This window comes from Gymnoscopelus braueri (genome assembly GCF_963280865.1).
Source record: "Gymnoscopelus braueri genome assembly, chromosome: 23".
NCBI classification, from domain to species: domain Eukaryota; kingdom Metazoa; phylum Chordata; class Actinopteri; order Myctophiformes; family Myctophidae; genus Gymnoscopelus; species Gymnoscopelus braueri.
Genome location: NC_137625.1, coordinates 9,003,468 through 9,024,969, shown reverse-complemented (window position 1 = coordinate 9,024,969; position 21,502 = coordinate 9,003,468). Strand labels below are relative to the sequence as shown.

The 21,502-nt window shown below is 40.9% G+C and overlaps 1 protein-coding gene across 1 annotated transcript in view; it reads left to right on the top strand.

The window, feature by feature from the left end:
• Nucleotides 1–21,502, top strand: part of dock4b (dedicator of cytokinesis 4b) — a 260,551-nt gene that overhangs the window by 174,367 nt on the left and 64,682 nt on the right. Inside the window, 11 exon segments of the mRNA XM_080421428.1 lie at nt 685–785; nt 905–963; nt 1,833–1,981; nt 3,139–3,224; nt 7,445–7,471; nt 8,723–8,818; nt 9,141–9,201; nt 10,334–10,427; nt 10,585–10,733; nt 18,636–18,722; nt 19,336–19,440. Of these exon segments, the coding sequence (XP_080277554.1) occupies nt 685–785; nt 905–963; nt 1,833–1,981; nt 3,139–3,224; nt 7,445–7,471; nt 8,723–8,818; nt 9,141–9,201; nt 10,334–10,427; nt 10,585–10,733; nt 18,636–18,722; nt 19,336–19,440 (1,014 nt within the window).

Here is a 21,502-nt window from a genome sequence, read left to right as displayed (position 1 = left end):
TCTAGAAGCATGAATCAAAGTAGAACAGTCAGAAAGCTGAAAGACCACGTTGGCTTCAGAGAGAGTCCAGGTACACTTGGAACAGCTCTATAGGGTAAATGAGGAATTCTCAAAAAGCTCTGTGAGTGACTCCTGATAGACATCATGTTGGAAGCTGTGAAATGCTCCTCTCAGGGCTTCTTCCAGGAGGTGAACCTCTGTAGTATGTTTGCCCTTAAGCCAGAGAAGGAAGCCTTTCCTGGCAATTTATTCATCAATGCTTTGTAGACCAGCATGTGCTGCTGCTTTCTTCTATTTTCTACCTTCTATGACATCAGCTACTGACCGTTCCGCAATAACACAAGAACTCCCTCAACCCTGCAGCTTTGAATAATTTCCCTAGAATGGAAAGTAGAATGCAAATCCCGATGACAGTGTTTTTGAACTTGCCATATTATTTCCCACTATTTCTGTCACCTTGACGTAATGCCTGGTCAAACACGCAGATGAGTGTCTTTATTTAAAAACATTTAAACGACATAATGTGTATGCAGTTGCAAACACTTTGCTTTTATTACCTTTATAAATGTTTTAGTTGCCTTAGGTTCAGAATTTGATATGATATTGACAGTTTGGGTGCTTTTTTTGGAAGCAAGCTTTTGTGTGATGTTTAATAACACTGTTGTGCCACTCTGTCACCTGCAGGTGTGGGACTCCTATTTCTACCTGTCTGTAATATTTATCAACCAGCCCTGTCTTCAGCTGGAGTCCTTCTCTCCCTCCAAGCGGAAGAAGATACTGGAAAAGTAAGTGTATGCATACTTGCATACGTGTATGCACTGTATACATGAATGCATGCGCACGTACACACAGTACATCCACTTATACACGAACACACACATGATCTTGTTCTCTTTGTATTCAGGTATGGAGATATGAGGGTCATGATGGGCTGTGAGATCTTCAGCATGTGGCAGAACCTAGGTAGGGATGAAACACCTCACTTTCACTGCACCGGAAAACTGCTTTTTCTTCTTCCTTCTTTTTGAAATGTGGGACCTGTTTCAAATCAAATCAAACTTTATTTGTTAAGCACATTTAAAACAACCATGGTTGACCAAGTTAACTCATTCACTGCCAGGCTTATTTCAAGCTTGTTGATCCCTGTGCCACAGGCAGGAAAAATGGAAAAATGTAAAATTTTTCTCCGTTTACATTTTAACATTGAAGTGGATGGAGCATTAACTTTTTGAAAATCGTTTTCTCCTAGTTCCTTTGAGATAAAAAAAAAAAAAAAAAAAAAAAATATATATATATATATATATATTTTTAGGTGACGTCAAAAGACGTCATTGGCACTAATGGCACACTGAAAACGGCCGTCAAAAGACGTCATTGGCACTCAGTTAAGATGGGGAAAAAAAGTAAAACGGCAAAAATATGCAAGAACAGAAAGCATTACACTGATAAAAGACAAAAAACAGGTTACAGCATCAGTACACATCAAGACACGTGTGGTTTCCTTTGGAATATGATGATTTAACGTGTGGAATGTGTGAGTTTATGTATGGAATATGGTATATGACTGTGGTTCTCAAAGTTTTTAATTTCAAGGACCCTCAGATTGGTTATGAATTAAGGCCACAGACATATTTTTTTACAATTTCTTTAACAAATCTTATCTAATGGGGGTCCCTGGCACAAAATAATTTCAGGTGGCGGTCTGTAGCCAGATACATATGAATTTGTGGGAGAACCACTGGTTTAGAATGATTGAGTCCTTTGGGGTGGAATGCAGTTAGCCTCAGACTATACTCTAAAAGCCATGAGCCCTTGTTTGTTTCTCCCTGCAGGGGAACACAAGCTGAACTTCATCCCGGCGATGATCGGTCCCTTCCTGGAGGTGACGCTGGTTCCTCAGCCGGACCTGAGGAACGTCATGATCCCCATCTTCCACGACATGATGGACTGGGAACAGAGACGCAGTGGGAACTTCAAACAGGTACGGGTGGTTAACCCTTTAAGACCCGGGAACGCATCGGTGCCATTTTAAGATTTCTTTGGGCTATTCAAAAATAGCAGATCTACAAGCTCATAGCGCGGCACCGAGTGCCGCGCTATGAGCTTGTAGATCTGCTATTTTTGAAAACTCGTGAAAATGTATATATTTTTAATCAAAAATTTTAAACTCATGTTACAACTTCTGGGGGTCAGTGGAACAAACTATTTTGAGCGTCCACAGAATCAGAATCAGAATCAGTTTTATTGTGACCACGGCCAAATACATATAATTGTGGTGGTCCTTGACATGAAAAAGTTTGAGAACCACTGATATTATAGCAACATGCGTTTAAAAAAAAAAAACCTGTTAGGATTTAGAAGACATTTTGTAGAATCCCCCAGAAGCAAAGATTTGAGTTACAAATGTTCTCTTTAGAAATATATATATATTCAAAGATTTGCACAAAATATCCACGATTTCCCCCCAAAAAATATCAGATCTACAAGCTCATAGTGCTATGAGCTTGTAGATCTGCTATTTTTGAACAGCCAAAGAAATCTAAAATGACAGAGATGTGTTCCCGGCTTGAATGGGTTAATCTGAACTAGAGTCACGTTACTTGTCAGGAAATGGAAAAAGGAAGCTCTTGTTAGTATTTTTAATTGGTTAAATATTAACCCATTAAGACCTGAGGCCGCGGACACCCATCTCAAAATATTTTGTTCTAGGGACCCCCCCAGAAGCAAAGCACACATTTTCAAGATTTTTCAAAAATAGCAGATCTGTAGATCTGCTATTTTTGAATAGCCAAAGGAATCTAAAAATGACACGGTTCTTTATGGGTTAATAAAACTCACAGACACACTTAACCACTTTCAACCTGTCGTTCCTATTATGAGTTTATCATTATATATGTGAAAATGTTCAATCATTTAAAGAAATATTCCATAGCAGAGAAAATAGCCGATCTACAAGCTCACAAGGTGTTTTGCGATGTGATGCATTGTGAGCGTGTATAGATCGGACATTTTCGGCAGTTGGGTGGGTGGGTGGGGATTCTATATCAAGCAGAGGCATGTAAGTCACTGTGATTCTGATTGCGATCCCTGACTGTCACCTCCTAATTGTGATGTGTGACTGACTGTGCTTCCTGTCAGGTGGAGGCCAAGCTCATAGACAAGCTGGACAGCCTGATGTCTGAGGGCAAAGGAGACGAGACGTACAGGGAACTGTTCAACAGCATGTGAGTCCCTGCCACCCACCCAGAGAGAGAGAGAGAGACAGAGAGAGAGACAAATACCAGAGGAAAAAAAAAACCTGATGCAGGGGAAGGGAGTGAGGGAGGAAAGAGAATGAAAGAGGGATGAAAAGTAGAGGCTGACCGAGATGTCGGTTTGGCCGATTGGCCCAAAAAATAAAAGAATGATTGATTCTCTCCCCCCTCCCCCATCTAATCTAACCCTGGAGATACAGTAACTGCCACTCTTTTCTGATTGATTCATCAGATTACATGTCTGTATGACACAACGAAACAAGAACAAAGCACATTGTTGAATGACAAACATAATAATATACTGCACATGATATACAGTACAGTACAGTATGTGCAGTGGTGGAAAGTAACGTACAAGTACATTTACTCAAGTGCTGTACTTAAGTACAATTTTTAGGTATTTTTTACTTTACTGGAGCATTTTCAATTTCCAATACTTTTACTTCTACTCCACTACATCTCAGAGGCAAATATTGTACTTTTACTCCACTACAATTATTTGAAAACTTTATTTACTGGTTACTTTGTAGATATAAATCATTATATCATAAAACATACATTAACCCCTTTAGCTCCATTTTATACATCGGCTATTTGAAAATAGCCGATCTACAAGCACTCTGAGCTTGTAGAACTGCTATTTTCAAACATTTTTTGTACTTTTATTTTTTGGTACTTTAAGTATATTTTGATACAATACTTTTGTACTTTTACTTAAGTAACATTTTTGAACACAGGCCTTTTACTTGTAAAAGAGTATTTTTATTTTATGGTATTGCTACTTTTACTTAAGTAAAATATCCGAGTACTTCTTCTTCCACCACTGAGTATATGACAATAGCCCGGAGGCAGTCAGGGCATAGACATACAACCACATATTTCACACCCAGCATGGGAGCTGCCTGTTCCTGGCATTTTACGTCCACTAATGGGCATTAATAGTTATAAGCCTTGGTGTGCAAGGCTGTCTCTTGCCAGAAAGAATAGATAGTGTTCTCTTTGGCAAGCGACACTGCCGTACTACGGCGTGTAAATCAGGCTTTTGGTCACCAGAGGTAAGTGATCAGTGTCTAGGGGGGGGGGGGCGAAAGCTCCGGTCACATTTCATCCGTCACACATGTCCTCGTTGGCCAGTCGTCCCCTCGCACCCTGTCTCCCCCCCCCCCCCCCCACCTCCCACGATCTATGCACCCGGGGTTGTGCCCCTGCATGCTGTGGTGGGATGTCCCATGAAGTGTTCATGCGGTGTGTGCTTGCGCCCGTGTGTATGTGTGTGTGTGTGTGTGTGTGTGTGTGTGTGTGTGTGCGTGTCCTTGCTTTTTTGTGTTTTGTGCAAGTTCAAACTTTCCTTGTCCGTACACAGTGGCACATTATGGAGAAAGAGAAAATCATAGTATTTTCATATTTCATATTGTGATGGCTCGGTCCAATTCACGCCTCACGACTCATGTTTTGTGATGATGAAGAAAGAGGCCGCACTACTCGCAGCCATGATGCAAACAAGGTTTTTAATGGCAAGAAACCAATGTTTCAGGCAATTATCATGCATTGACAATAATCGAGATCAGGTACAAAATATAATAATGTACAAAAAAGAAAAAACTTTTTCCAAATCTCTCTTCTAGGAGAATTTTGGACTAAAGTTTTAGGTTAGATCACATATTTTAATAGCTTTTTTTTCTCTTTTTTTTTGTGAGATCTGACGTTCATAGTGACAGAACACTATGCAACCAAAAAAAAAAGTGGCAGACATCCCACCCTGGAAAAAATCTTTTCAGGGAGGTCAAGAAAACATATATTTTTATATATGCCACATTTATGTTTAACATATATGCGGATATATATGATCTATATATGACCACAAGTATGCACATATATTAACCTGAATATGGCATATATGCAGCATATCATTGCCATGTATTGCCATATATTTAGTAGGTGGGCTCTATTTCCGCGAGACTCCTGCAACTTAAGGGAGAGGTGGGATGTCTGTAGTGGGGGAGTAATCTCTCAAGAACAGATTCCTGCACTGCGTTGGAATCTGTCGGGGAGGTTCGTCATAACAAGTGCGCATGGGCGTGCCTTCAGATCAGGAAGCGGGCCGCGCTTTACCCAATCAAATGTAGTGGGCGGGATTCACGTGTCCGTCGATCGTTCCCCCCTCGAAACAAACCGAAACTAATTTAACAATAGCGTCCGCGGAGCAGACAAAACCACGGAAAGATATTCACATTTTAACTTACTCTTTCATCATAGAAACAAGTGGGCTTATAACCAAAACGATCCATGTTCTCTGGGAGAAGTGGTGTTAGTGTTCCGTGTAGAAATATTGTTAGTGGGAATGAAAACATAGTCGCACCAACCGGAAGTGATGCGCTGAAGGATACAGAAACACCGGTTTCCTTTGCGCTCTGGCGTTACGTTTTCTTCCGCCCAGAGCCAACAGACATAGAACAAACAGCAGAGGGCGCTGTTTTTCATTTTCAGTTGGCGATGGGTTCCCAGATTGGTGGGGGAGTGGTTAGGGGCATACTTGGGGGTGGAGTTAACTAACTATTGTCACTCCCATTTCTGCACCCCAGAGGTGTTACAAACTGAGGAATCTTTGCAGGGCATTTTCTCTGCTTTGGGTATTCTGGTTTAGCAAGTTTGAAATGGGCATATCATATTTTCCGATTTCATTAAATGACACATCATTTGAAAGCTTACATTCTGTCTTTCATAACATGACAAAAGCTGAAAAATGACTGTGACACACTTGTGTCTCAAACCATTGTATTGAGTCACATATTGTCAATGCATGATAATTGCCTGCCCTTCCCAAGTTAGGGAACCCTGATTGAGCACACACCTCCTCCAATGGAACTCACCTGTGTCCATGTGAGGTTCATTCCTGTGTCAGTCCCTGAAGAGGAGCTTTTTTTCTGGTCAAAAACATTGGTTTCTTGTTATTAAAAAAAGGTTTTGCATCGTGGCTACGAGTAGTGTGGCCTCTTTGTTCATCTCAAGTCTTCTGCACCGTGGTCAGCACCTTAGCAATATTGGTGTGCGCCCTTCTTGCTAGTTTGTTTTCCAGTTTCTCTATACAATATGTCCACCAAAACGTAAGTCCTCGGAATCCAAACGTCCTCTTGATGTGTGGCTATTGTTCAAAATGACAGTGGTGGAAAGTAACTATGTACTGTGCTGAAGTACAATGTTGAGATATTTTTACTTTACTTGAGTATTTCCAATTTTCAATACTTTTGCTTCTGCTCCACTACATCTCAGAGGCAAACATTGTACTTTTACTACACTGCAATTATTTAAAAACATTAGTCACTAGTTACTTTGCAGATTTAGATCATTATTACAAAACACACATTAAATACTTTTAATCATTATCATTATCAGTATCATTACCATATTTTATACCTAATTTGTAAATAGCCGATCTACAAGCTCACAATGCCGTGCACATGTGAGCTTGTAGATCTGCTATTTAAAAAAGTATGTACTTTTACTTTGGGACTTTTAAGCATGTGTTGATGCCAATACTTTTTTACTTTTAGTCAAGTAAAACTGTAAATACAGGCCTTTTACTTGCAACAAAGTATTTTTATATTGTGGTATTGCTACTTTTACTTAAGTAAAAAAAAAATCTGAGTACCTCTTCCACCACTGAAAAATTATGATTTGGCCCAGATGAGTATCTGATCAGTATCTGTCATGTTGGGTCAATGGTTAGAAGTAATTTCCCGTCTGGAATCGCTACCTTTATTCACTCCTTTAATTGTTTCATCGTCTTTTTGTAGTCGATCACTGCCTTTACCACCCTCCATCGTGCTGTACAGTATGTGGTACATTACAGACTGATGCAATCTCTGTATCTGTACAATACCATGTTTATTCAATCACAGCAGAATTGGAATTTGTATTGTAGAATTTGAAATGCATAATTATGCGGTTAAGCGTTCAAGCAAGTGTAATATTATTATTCTTACCCAAACTGTTAATCAATTTGTTGATGGTGATATTTTCTTACTTTTTATATTTATAGTTTTATCATTTATATATTTTTTTTACATTTAGTATGTTAATTTCCCCTTGGCTACTGACCCACTAACCCCTGAACTAACCTGTGTGAGTGTGTGCTGATATTAATCCTATTAATATCAATTTGTTCCGCCTATGCACCCCGCCTGGAGTAGAATACCTCTGTTTGGTCCGTACCCTAGGTAAGATGCTCTCCTCTTAGCTCTCTTGATGTGTGTGTGTGTGTGTGTGTGTGTGTGTGTGTGTGTGTGGACGGGTGGAAACAGGGAGGTGTGGGTGGGGGTCCGGGCACAGGGATGGGTGGCATCAGGGCGGGCAAACGGGCGCCAGCAGGAGCCGGCCAAACCCGTGGGCCAGTGGTCCTCAAACTTTTTCATGCGTTTGGCCACGGATCTGCTTCTGAAAAGATGTTGTGCCAGGGACCCCCATAAGAGAAGATTTGTGTTGTTGAAAATGTTCATAAGTATTCAAAGTCCTTCACAAAGTATTTTGAAAAAAGAAGATCTACAGTACTAAGCTCACGACGTTTCGCATTGCGACGTGAGCTTTTTTTAGTAGCTGAAGTATAACATATAGTTCAAGTAGTTAAAACTGATCCCAAAGAACAACTGCTGTGGGGGATGCAGAGAGCATGTGAGGGGGAGGAACTGGACGGACATTTGGCTCCTACTCGGTTAAACAGAAAAAAAGAAAGAAAAATACAGAAAAGAAAGGAAAACCCAGTTGGCTGTCAGAATTGTGAAAATAATAGTCGGCCATTATTTGGAGCGCCTACTCTGTTGTGACAAGCTCAACTGGCTGTCAGAAATGTGATTAAAAACATAGCAATCAGCCACAGCTACCGGTTCTGCAGAATAACGAAAACCAGCTATGCACAAGTGTGAAAATATTTGGAGGAAACCTCTGCCGTTGTATATATGGATCCCACAACATTTACCTGTAGTAATGTGAAGCTTCTAACAATTGAACTGTGTTAACCCATTAAGGCCTGAGGCTGATTCTACAAATGTCTTCTAAATCCTAGCAGTTTTTTTTTTTTTTTTTATGTTGCTATATCAGTGGTGCTCAAACATTTTCATGTCAAGGACACCCAAAATGATACGTATTTGGCCGATATGTGATATGTATATTATGAGCATGAAACAGCCTTTAGTTGTCCTGCCCTGAATGCTGCTGGCTAACCTTCTAGTCAGCACAGAGAGGACATCAGGCATGCTGGATGCATGTTTGGTGACTGTCATTTACTTCCGTTTTATAAAAATGTCTCTATGTACTTGGTCCTCCAGTGTGTCTCTTATTCCCATTGTCACTGTTGTGACAACACTGTTCTCTCTGTCTCATTTTCTCTCTCTCCTGCTGTGCCTCTCTCTCTATCTCTTGGTCTCTCTATCTCTCGGTCTCGGTCTCTCTCTCTCTCTCTCTCCATGCTCTAGCCTGTTGAAGAAGATAGAGAGAGAGACGTGGAGAGAGAGTGGCATCTCGCTGATTGCTACCGTCACTCGACTAATGGAGAGACTGCTGGACTACAGGTTAGGACTGACACACACACACTCACACTCACACTCACACACACACACACACACACACACACACACACACACACACACACACACACACACACACACACACACACACACACAATGCACGCACGCTCACATTAAGATTGAAATGCACAAACACACAGATTTCTTCAAATCCTGTTTACGTACTAATTTAACACTTGCGTGACTAAGCGGTCAATCTAATGTACACATCTAATGCTGGAACGGCTCTGAGTGACAGCTGTCAGCGTGTCACGCCTTTAATCAGCGACTTACAGCAGCTGTGATGAATTGCGTGTGTCCTTCACAGGGACTGTATGAAGCTGGGTGAGGTGGATGGGAAGAAGATTGGATGTACGGTCAGCTTGCTGGTGAGTAGACCGACAGACAGACAGACAGACAGACAGACAGACAGGCCTTTATTAATCCTAAGGTAAATGCAGTCGTCACAGCAGCACTGCAGTAAGGATGGAATGAACATACAGGTAAGGGTAGAGAACAAGTTCAGAGAAGTCGTAATAAAAAGGATAACAAAGTAATATAAAAGACAGTATAAAGATGACTTAACATCCCTCAGGGGCGTCATTTAGGGTGTGGGAACCCCCTAGTGTTCACATTTAACCTCAAAGTCAGTCATTTTATGCATATTTCCCCCAACTCAGATTTTTTTTTTTTTGTTGATCTGATTTCAGATCAACGCTGAGTGCATTTCATGTGACATAATGTCATAGATAGGCGTTTTCTTGTCTTCAACCATACATTTATTAACCACTTTCAACCTGGCATCCCTATTTCGCGTTTTGACGCGCTGTGAGAGCTTGTAGATTCTCAATTTTTGCTATTTAGGAAAAGGGCTTAATTGGTAGGCCCTTACTTATTTTTGTCACCCCCTATTGTTTTCTTAAATTACGCCATCCCTCCTGGAGATGCGTCTTCCTGAAAATAACAAACCCAAGTGAAACTAGGCCCCAAAGCAGAATGAATGTTACATGTCGCACCACACCAAAGCAAACAACCACAATTTCTGCGATGGACACAGCCAGTTGCCAGATAAGTGTACAATGCATCGCATCACAATGACATGCGTTAAGAGTTTGGAGATCTGCTGTTTTAGTTTGAAGCATAAAAATGTAATCTTGGGGATGCTGTGGTACCTCACTCATCCCTCACCCTCGCTGATGAGACATAACATACTCCAGCCTCTGCTGTTGTTGTTGTGATGATGCACCCCCCCCCCCCCCCCATCCATACACCCCCCACCTCGCTACGTCTTATGTAACAGTAGAGCCATCTGTGAGACCACCTGGACTCGTAGGCAGACAGGCCAGGAAGTCAATGCTATTCAGCAGTGCAGACAATATTGTTGACACAGTCTCTCTCTCTCTCTGTCTGTCTGTCTGTGTCTGTGTGTGTGTCTCTCTCTCTCTCTCTCCCTCTCTCTCTCTCTCTGTCTCTCTGTCTGTCTCTCTCTCTCTGTCTCTCTCTCTGTGTTTACTTTTCCAGAACTTCTACAAGACCGAGTTGAACAAAGAGGAGATGTACATTCGTTACATCCACAAACTCTATGACCTGCATCTGAAAGCCCAGAACTACACAGGTGTGTGTGTGTGTGTGTGTGTGTTTCTGCGTTCTCCACAAGGAGTTGACGTGATGCGTTGTGAGCTTGTAGATTGGCTATTTTCAATGTCCTCACAAGTATAGCAATACAATGGTGTGTGTGTGTGTGTGTGTGTGTGTGTGTTTATGTATTCCAGAGGCATCCTACACCCTGCTGCTCTATGATGAGCTGTTGGAGTGGTCAGAGCGCCCGCTCAGAGAGTTCCTCAACTATCCCATGCAGAGCGAGTGGCAGCGCAAAGAGTACCTCCACCTCACCATCGTGCAGAACTTTGACCGGGGGAAGGTAAAAGCATTGCTCCTGTTCTCTCCTCATCATTAACCAGGCCTCAGCACCGCATCTTTAAAGATTTTTCAAGTGGGCCCTGATCCAGAAAAGGCTGAGAAACCACTGGCTTGCACAACACAAGTTCAACAAGAGTTACAGCAACTCTCCTTTCTCTCTCTCCCCCCCTCTCTCTCTCTCTGTGTATGATTGAGCAAACACATCAATCGCGCCGGCGTTTATTGTCTATAAAATATTTACCACTGGAGGGCCCCTGTGTGTGTGTGTGTGTGTGTGTGTGTGTGTGTGTGTGTGTGTGTGTGTAAGGATTGCTGATTTCCATTTCGCTCCACACATCCTCCCGTAGCGGCGCGACAAGCGCTGCTCCGTTATAACCCTTTCAGACCTGAAGCCGATTCTACAAAATGTCTTCTAAATCCCAACAGTTTTCTGAAAAACATATGTTTCTATATCAGTGGTGCTCAAACGTTTCCATGTCAAGGACCACCAAAAACTATATGAATTTGGCCGCGGACCCCCACCTCAAAACATTTTGTTCCAGGGACCCCCCAGAAGCAAAGATTTGAGTTAAAAAAATTCGCTTTAAAATAATATAGAAGTTTTCACTATTTTCAAGAAGATTTCAGCTCGTTAGATCAGCTATTTTTCTGAACTAGGCAAGAGTAGAATAATGCTTTTTGATGGCCAAAGTGTAGAATAATGCTTTTTAGCTCAAATCTAAAAATGACACTGATGCGTCCCAGGTCTTAATGAGATAAACGGGACCGACGGTGCCAAATCCATTGACGGAAACATTCTGGACGACTGGCGGCAGCCGATGGCAATCAGTCCTTATTGATCTATAGGTTGTTGCTGGATAAATGTTTTGGAATGGCAGCTATGAATTCATCGCAGATTGTGTGGATGATGTGAACTGCTGCTGTGTGCGTCTCGTTCTCGTGGTCTCAGCTTCACCAACACGTTCGAATGCAGTCAGTGGTTCTCAAACCTTTTTCACGTCAAGGACCCCCAAATTGATATGTATTTGGCTGCGGGACCACCTGAAAAGGTTTTGTGCCAGGTGATCCCCGGAAGAGAAGATTTACGTTAAGAAAATTCAAGATAATTCAAACATTTTCGATATTATGTATAAGCTTGAGCTTGTAGATCTTCTATTTTGAATAGCCAACATATAAATGGATACAATTATTTTGATGCCATATGAACTACTTTTTCTGGGGACCCCCTGGAACCCCCCCCCCCCCAAGGCAAGACATAAAAACTCCGGTAAAGGTATTGCATCCACGGGCATCTCTCATCTCTTGGGGTGATACAGGATCTTTATCCATCTCTCTCTGTCTCTGTGGTTCTCAAACATTTTCAGTGTTTCAAAGGACTCCTGAATGTATGCGTTTGGCCCCGGACCCCCATATGAAAAGGTTTTCTAGAGAACCCATGAGAGAATAATATGTCTTAAACATTTCAATTTTTCTAAACTTTTTTTGAAATAGTTTTGCCTATTTTCGAATAGCCTAAGTATAAAGTAGGGTTAAAGTGGTTAGACTGATTTTTATGCAATTTTGCTGGGGACCCCCTGCAACCCCCTCAAGGACCCCTCTTGGGTCCCTGGACCCCACTTTGAGAACCACTTGTCTGTTATGGAATCGGATCACTGCCAATACTCCTAACTTCAAATAAAGGTTTCAGAACCTTGAAAACCTTTTTTGCAAGACTGAAAACTCGTTTCGAATCTCTGAAAAAATATTTGAATCTCTGAAAAAAGTGTTGAATCTCTGAAAAAAGTGTTGAATCTCTGAAAAAAGTGTTGATAGGCCGAAAAAAAAAATCAAATCTCTGAAAACATATTTTACAGTGTTTCGTCAACACATTTTCAGAGTTTCAAATTGGTCACAAACACACTTTCAGAATATGCATTTTGGCACTGTTCTACCTGGGTATTATTTTGTTTTCCATGTTTGAAACCTTGTAAATGGGGATCGTTTTTGAAACTAGCAACTTTATTGTTGAAAGACTGGGAAAAAAATTCAATGGTTAAACTTTATTTTGAAACTGTGATTCAGCGTCACACACACAGCAGCACACTCTCCTCAAATCTCTGAACGCACGCAGCAGCAGCAGAGGCAGAGCCTCAGAGGCATGCAGGTGCTGAAACTCTGAAACATTCTACTCGAAACCTCGCAGGGAGGCGGGGGGGGGAGCGGAGGCGGGACCAGAGGCGGGGCCGTTTGACGTCCATTCCAATCACATTTTGTATTTACTGGGCTGGGTGGGACCAACAGCGGTCGGCCAATGACTGACGCTCATAGGGGATTGTCAGACTGCTCAGCCAATGAAAACCCACAAGATAGCCTACACGTCGCTATTCAAGGATTATTATAATAATATTATCATTATTCATTGCGCACTGGTCCAATACAATACAAACCAATGCGCTGTTGCGCATATCTAAACACACCCACAGCCTGGCACACAACATTCTATCTTCTAATTCTGCAGGAATGTCTGTGATTATAATTGTCCTATTATCAGCAGATGTGAGAGTGTCAATCAATTCCTTGTGTCAATTGCGTTTACATAAGATGATAGTCTATTCAAAGAAGACAATTTGTGCCACGCAATGCCATTCGCTCCAAATGACACACTTCAGTTTTATTCATGGTTACACAGGAAATAATGAACTGATTACAATAATATAAAATTCTCTCAAATCAGTAACAGGTAGGTGATACATATGCCCATCAAATATGGTTTTATTGAAAGGCAATCCAGGTACCAACATTCGGGGAATATCTGACGGCTTGGAGCGCCTCAGTGCGGCTGCAGAGTTCATCTTGGAATTTGTCATTACAATTTTACTGTAATCCACATTCCTAAACCCCCCCACTCCTACACCCCCCCCCCCCCCCAAAGGAACCCCCCCGAACCCCCCCTGGCCCAAGGGGTCACTCATAATAATTGTATATCGGCATATTTTGCGCATTCAGACAGAACAGTTGAGATTTCATTTGGCCAGATCTCTGGCAATTGTACTTGAATTCTTATAATTTTAATGTTTATATGGTCTGTCAAGTTTATATTTTCATTTGGTATCAGTCATGAATTTATTAGAATGTATTAGAATTTATTTTCTCTATTGATATCAAGCCGGATTTTCCACGTGCATGCTGTAACATAATAATACACAACGTGTACTGTATATATAGCCCACTGTAGGCTAACATTTTTGGGGGTTTTAGCTATGGACCCCTAAGCTCCAAGCTCCACCTTAGCGCCGCTAATGGAGCGGTTTCAGAAAATAAAAATAATCCTACACTTCGCAGATATAAATGATTATATTATGAATCACTAACCAATTCAGACATATTTTATACATACGCTATTTGAAAATAGCAGATAAGCTCACAATAACAGTTGTTGTGAGCTTGTAGATCTGCTATTTGTTGAACAACATGTTGCTGAGCGGTACATTGCTGGAGATAGATAGTTTGATAGATAGATAGATAGATATTTATAGATTTATAGACAGACAGACAGACAGACAGACACGCCTTTTTTTCGGTTTAATTTTTTTCATTTTTCTTTTCTGAAGCTTGGGGGGTCCATAGCTAAAACCCCCAAAAATGTTAGCCTACAGTGGGCTATATATATGTACAGTACACGTTGTGTATTATTATGTTACAGCATGCACTTGCGTGCGTAGTTACGCACGTGGAAAATCCGGCTTGATATCAATAGAGAAATAAATTCTAATACATTCTAATAAATTCATGACTGATACCAAATGAAAATATAAACTTGACAGACCATATAAACATTAAAATTATAAGAATTCAAGTACAATTGCCAGAGATCTGGCCAAATGAAATCTCAACTGTTCTGTCTGAATGCGCAAAATATGCCGATATACAATTATTATGAGTGACCCCTTGGGCCAGGGGGGGTTCGGGGGGGTTCCTTTGGGGGGGGGGGGGGGGGGGGTGTAGGAGTGGGGGGGTTTAGGAATGTGGATTACAGTAAAATTGTAATGACAAATTCCAAGATGAACTCTGCAGCCGCACTGAGGCGCTCCAAGCCGTCAGATATTCCCCGAATGTTGGTACCTGGATTGCCTTTCAATAAAACCATATTTGATGGGCAGATGTATCACCTACCTGTTACTGATTTGAGAGAATTTTATATTATTGTAATCAGTTCATTATTTCCTGTGTAACCATGAATAAAACTGAAGTGTGTCATTTGGAGCGAATGGCATTGCGTGGCACAAATTGTCTTCTTTGAATAGACTATCATCTTATGTAAACGCAATTGACACAAGGAATTGATTGACACTCTCACATCTGCTGATAATAGGACAATTATAATCACAGACATTCCTGCAGAATTAGAAGATAGAATGTTGTGTGCCAGGCTGTGGGTGTGTTTAGATATGCGCAACAGCGCATTGGTTTGTATTGTATTGGACCAGTGCGCAATGAATAATGATAATATTATTATTATTATAATAATCCTTGAATAGCGACGTGTAGGCTATCTTGTGGGTTTTCATTGGCTGAGCAGTCTGACAATCCCCTATGAGCGTCAGTCATTGGCTAGCCTCGATCTCCAGGCTTTTATTGCTTAGTTTTGCTAAAAAATAAAAGCCTGGCCCAACTATAGCCTGTACTGGGTATGAGGAAGTGTTTCATTTCCCAACCAACCAGAGTGCAGTGGGCGTCGCTCGTAATGTTGTGTTAACGGGGCGGGGGTTGACGGACAGATCGGTGAACCAATGGGATCAGGCGCCGTCTCTCGCCGGCTCTATACACACGCCCCTTTATACACGAAATCAGGAGGGTTGCAGCAGGCTAGTCATTGGCCGACCGCTGTTGGTCCCACCCAGCCCAGTAAATACAAAATGTGATTGGAATGGACGTCAAACGGCCCCGCCTCTGGTCCCGCCTCCGCTCCCCCCCCCGCCTCCCTGCGAGGTTTCGAGTAGAATGTTTCAGAGTTTCAGCACCTGCATGCCTCTGAGGCTCTGCCTCTGCTGCTGCGTGCGTTCAGAGATTTGAGGAGAGTGTGCTGCTGTGTGTGTGACGCTGAATCACAGTTTCAAAATAAAGTTTAACCATTGAATTTTTTTCCCAGTCTTTCAACAATAAAGTTGGTAGTTTCAAAAACGATCCCCATTTACAAGGTTTCAAACATGGAAAACAAAAATAATACCCAAGGAGAACAGTGCCAAAATGCATATTCTGAAAGTGTGTTTGTGACCAATTTGAAACTCTGAAAATGTGTTGACGAAACACTGTAAAATGTGTTTACAGAGATTTGAGAAACACTTTCAGCCTTTCAACACTTTTTTCAAAGATTCAAAACGAGTTTTCAAACCTTTCAAACCTTTTGAACCCTTTATTTTAAGTCAGGAGTTTACAAGGTTTCAAACATGGAAAACAAAATAATACCCAGGTAGAACAGTGCCAAAATGCATATTCTGAAAGTGTGTTTGTGACAAATTTGAAACTCTGAAAATGTGTTGGCGAAACACTGTAAAATATGTTTTCAGAGATTTGAATTTTTTTTCGGCCTATCAACACTTTTTTCAGAGATTCAACACTTTTTTCAGAGATTCAACACTTTTTTCAGAGATTCAAATATTTTTTCAGAGATTCGAAACGAGTTTTCAGTCTTGCAAAAAAGGTTTTCAAGGTTCTGAAACCTTTATTTGAAGTTAGGAGTATTGGCAGTGATCCGATTCCATAGTCTGTCTCTCTGTCTCATGTATCCCTCTTCATCACATGGCTCTCTCCATCCCTTCAGACTTTATTGTCCCATATGGGAACCTTCGTTTGGTTCATTGCTTCAGACATAAAAACAACCATTAAATCCACAGTGCAACAACAGCACAATACACAGTAAACTTTAGTTACTAGTTACTTTGTAGATTTGAATTATTATTACGAAACATACATTAACCACGTCAACCCTATATACATTTTGGCCATTTGAAAATAGCAGATCTACAAGCTCACAATGCGACGCATTGTGAGCTTGTAGATCTGCTATTTTCAAAGTTTTTTAAGATATTTTATACATTTGAAAACTTGTGAAATGGGACATTCTGCATAATGAGTACTTTCTACTTTTGGTACTTTAAGTACATTTTGATACCAATACTTTTGTACTTTTGCTCAAGTGCATTTTGAATTCCGGACTTTTACTTGTAACAGAGAGTACTTTTACATTGCAGTACTATTACCTAAGTTTTAAAAAAATAGTACTTTTTCCACCACTACGTCTCTCCCCACCTCGGCCTCGTTGTCGGTTGTCATTCTCAGCAGTGGTGGAAAGTAACTAAGTACATTTACTCAAGTACTGTACTTAAGTACAATTTTGAGGTATTTGTACTTTACTTGAGTATTTCCAATTTCCAATACTTTTACTTCTACTCCACTACATCTCAGAGGCAAATATTGTACTTTTACTCCACTACAATTATTTGAAAACTTTAGTTACTAGTTACTTTTCAGATATAAATTATGATATAATGAAACATACATTAACCACTTTAATCCTATTTTATACCGAGGCTATTTGAAAATAGCCGATCTACAAGCTCACAACGCGTCGCATCGCGACGCGTTGTGAGCTTGTAGATCTGCTATTTTCAAATATTTAGCACTTTTACTTTTGGTACTTTAAGTACATTTTGATGCCAATACATTTTGAATTCTGGACTTTTACTTGTAACAGAGTATTTTTATATTGCAGTATTGGTACTTTTACTTAAGTAAAGAATTTGAGTACTTTTTCCACCACTGATTCTCAGGAGGAAGCGGCGTGGTGTAGACTCCGTCCAAAGAACTGTACTCAAACGCTCAAGCGCTCGCTGATCAAATCTCGACACAAGCTCTGCGGAGTCATTAAAACCGGCACAGCTCGTTACTCACCGTCCAATTTCAACACTGAAATTTGCCACCGCCACCATCTGCCGGCGCCGGCCGCCCCGGGGACGTTGGGAGGGGGGAGGGGGGGCTTCTTTCATTTAATTAGCGAGGTGGCTGAGCGCCCCGGAGCACCTGCACGGCAGAGAAAAGCAGGGCCGAGACAGATTGGCCTCCACCGGAATTTCCGGCCCGACGCTGCCATCCGGTGGAGAGAGGGCGACACTGCAGTGGCACTGCTGGTGACTCGGTGAGGCGTTGCAGACAGAGAGATGGTCTGCAACAGTAGTTTTAGGGGTCCTTTAGGGGGTCCCGGGGGGTCCCCAGCAAAATGTGTTAATATAGCATCAGTTTAACCACCATAACCCTAATTTATATGTTGAAAATAGCAGATCTTGCGACATGTTGTGAGCTTGTAGATCTGCTATTTTCAAAGCATTTAGAAAAATCTGGTATCATTTTGAAAATACTAAATCACATGTATGCATGGGGGTCCCTGGCAGAACACCATTTCAGATCGGGGTCCGACCGTGTCCAAATACATATTAATTTGGGGGTCCTCGACAAGCAAAATGTTTGAGAACCACTGTCTGCAGAGGTCCAGATCAGTTTACCTCGCGTGCTGTTATTGTGTTAGCAGGTGTTTAAGATGTGGTTCTGACTGCATGCTAATACCCCCATAACTCTGACAGTGTACAAATAGAACCAAATAGACCCTTATGCTTCCATAGGGGTCCATTTGGTTCCACTTGTACACTGTCAGAGTTACAGATTTAGGTCTAAGGTTGCATGCCATTTGCAAGAAGATTGATAGATATATTTATTTACATTTTTAAAGATGTTCCATGTGGCCCCCAGCCAAATGAGGTGTAGATTAATGTAATTATATTAATGTAATTATATTTGTGTGTGTGCGTGTGCGTGTGCGTGTGCGTGTGTGTGTGTGTGTGTGTGTGTGTGCGTGTGCGTGTTCACTCAGTGTTGGGAGAACGGCATCATCCTGTGCAGGGAACTGGCAGACCAGTACGAGTCCTACTACGACTACAGAAACCTGAGCAAGATGAGGGTGAGCGAGTGCACATCGACACACAGCATCCATGTTTTGAATCCTCGGCAGAACGTCGGAGCTTTTTAAACAGAGCTTTATTACAGAAAACTACCCAGCCTCCCTACAGGGATCAATATAGTTATTCAGTTTAAAAAAAAATATTATTATTTTTTCAGTAGTTGCACCCATTTGAAAACCATTGCACTCCTGTAGAATACAGATTTCAGAAGATTAATCAATGCTACATACATTACCCACTTTAACCCTATTTTATTTGAAAATAGCAGATCTACAAGCTCACAACGCGTCGCATCGCGACGCGTTGTGAGCTTGTAGATCTGCTATTTTCAAATATTTAGTACTTTTACTTTTGGTACTTTAAGTACATTTTGATGCCAATACTTTTGTACTTTTACTCAAGTACATTTTTAATTCTGGACTTTTACTTGTAACAGAGTATTTTTATATTGCAGTATTGGTACTTTTACTTAAGTCAAGAATTTGAGTACTTTTTCCACCACTGGCTAGTTGTTGCTACCCATGAAAAGTCGATGGCAACGATGGTTGTGCCGTAGAAGTGTCGGTGGTGATGACATGCGTTGACATTATCTTTGCTTTCTTTTACCACTAGATGATGGAGGCTTCCCTGTACGATAAAATCATGGACCAGCAGAGGCTCGAGCCCGAGTTCTTCAGAGTGGGTTTCTACGGCAAGAAGTTCCCCTTCTTCCTGAGGGTAAGAATGACCCCAGATTCTTCTACGTCAGGGGTCTTCAACGTTTTTCAGGCCAAGGACCCCCTAGCTGAGAGAAAGATGAAGCAGGGGACCCCCTCTATATTGTATAAAATAGTGTTTCAGATTAATCTTTATTTTTTTACTTGGTCTGCTCTTTTTTTCCCTGTACAACTATACATCTTTGCCAAAAATATCTGATGTACGCGAGGCGTTGTGAGCTTGTAGATCTGCTATTTTTGGCTAAAGTTCTCCTCAGAATAGGCATGCTGGGGTTCAAGTGGTTAGCGTAAAAAAAAACTGTCGAAGACCCCTCTTCTACATCTGAACCAGTGGGCCGAGGCCACTGGTACGCAGTGAGGATATTCCAAGTGGGACCCCAAATAATTGGCAAACACTACGCTTTTGATGATAATATAACATTAATAAAACAAATATATTGTTTTCTTTTAAAACCATTGTGATACCAAATAATTCAAGTATACTATGTTATTTCCACTGATTCAAACCAGAACACGATCGATTGATTGATCATTAAAATAAACATGTTCTGAAAATGCAGGCGGCCCAACCATCTGGTGGGCCAAGACTTTGAAGTGGGCCCTGATCCAGAAAAGGTTGAACCAATGAACCTCGATGTCTCTGTCTTTGGTACTAAATCAGCCTGCGCAATACACAGTACAATCCTCTGTGTTCATTTAACCACATTCAATCCGGGAACGCATGTGTGTCATTTTTAGATGTCTTTGGCTATTCAAAAATAGCAGATCCACAAGCTCATAGCGAGCTTGTAGATCTGCTATTTTTGTTTTGGTTGTAAAAATCGTGAAAATTTGTGCAAATCTTTGAATATATCTTTGAACATTTTTAACTCAAATCTTTTGCGTCTGGGGGATTCTACAAATGTCTTCTAAATCCTAACAAAAAAAAAAACGTATGTTGCTATAATATCAGTGGTTCTCAAAAAAAATTTATGTCAAGGACCACCAAAATGATATGTATTTGTCCGCGGACCCCCATCATCTCAAAATATTTTGTTCCAGGGACCCCCAGAAGCAAAGATTTGAGTTAAAAATGTATATATATATATATATATATATATATATATATATATATATATATATATATATATATATTGAAAGATTTGTACACATTTTCACGATTCCCCCCCCCCCCCCCCCCAAAATGCAGATCTACAAGCCCATAGCGCGGCCCTCGGTGAGCTTGTATATCTGCTATTTTTGAATAGCCAAAGAAATCAAAAAAATGACACAGATGCGGATTGAATGGGTTAACTCCGAGTTACAAAGCTACAAATGGAACCACATCCGTTGGTATCTTCACCATGACATCTGGAAGGCCAGCTGTCATCCGTGAGAGAGGGGAGTCTTTCAAGGCAAGTGTCCTTGTTACCAGGATGGTCGGTAATAAAGAACCACAACAACAAAGCAGCTTCATGATGGTGCAGTAGTACTCCTGCAGGAATTAATTGGCAGGCTACTGCTTCTTGTTTAGACTATTATAATTACCCAGTTTCATATTCTTTGGATCCTTGACTGAGACAAAATAAAAGAATAAATACAAGCAGGTGTTGAAAGTAAGTCTAATCTTTGTGAACAATCGCTGTGGTGACTTTACCTGAAGCAGTGAAAATAGCAGATCTACAAGCTCACAATACGTCGTGATGCGGCGCATTGTGAACTATTTTCACTACTTTTACTTGATACTCTTGTGTGGTGAAGTAGGGCATTAACTCTATAACTGCCAAAGACGTTTATAAACGTCTTTGAGAAATTAGCTGTTGCCTGCCAAAGACGTTTAAAAACGTCCTGAAAAAAAATTCAAAAAAAAAAAAAAATTCAAAAAAAAAAAAATTTCTAAAAAAATTCTCTAATTATTTAGTATTGACACCTTTTCGATATTCCAAACGAATAAGGAGATAACAATTTCCAAAGATTTGCTGCTCCATCCACTTCAATGTTAAAATTGAAACGGACAAACAATTCACAATGTTTTTTGGTTTGAAACCACTGGTTTTGAGCTATTTTCAAACATCAAACAACAC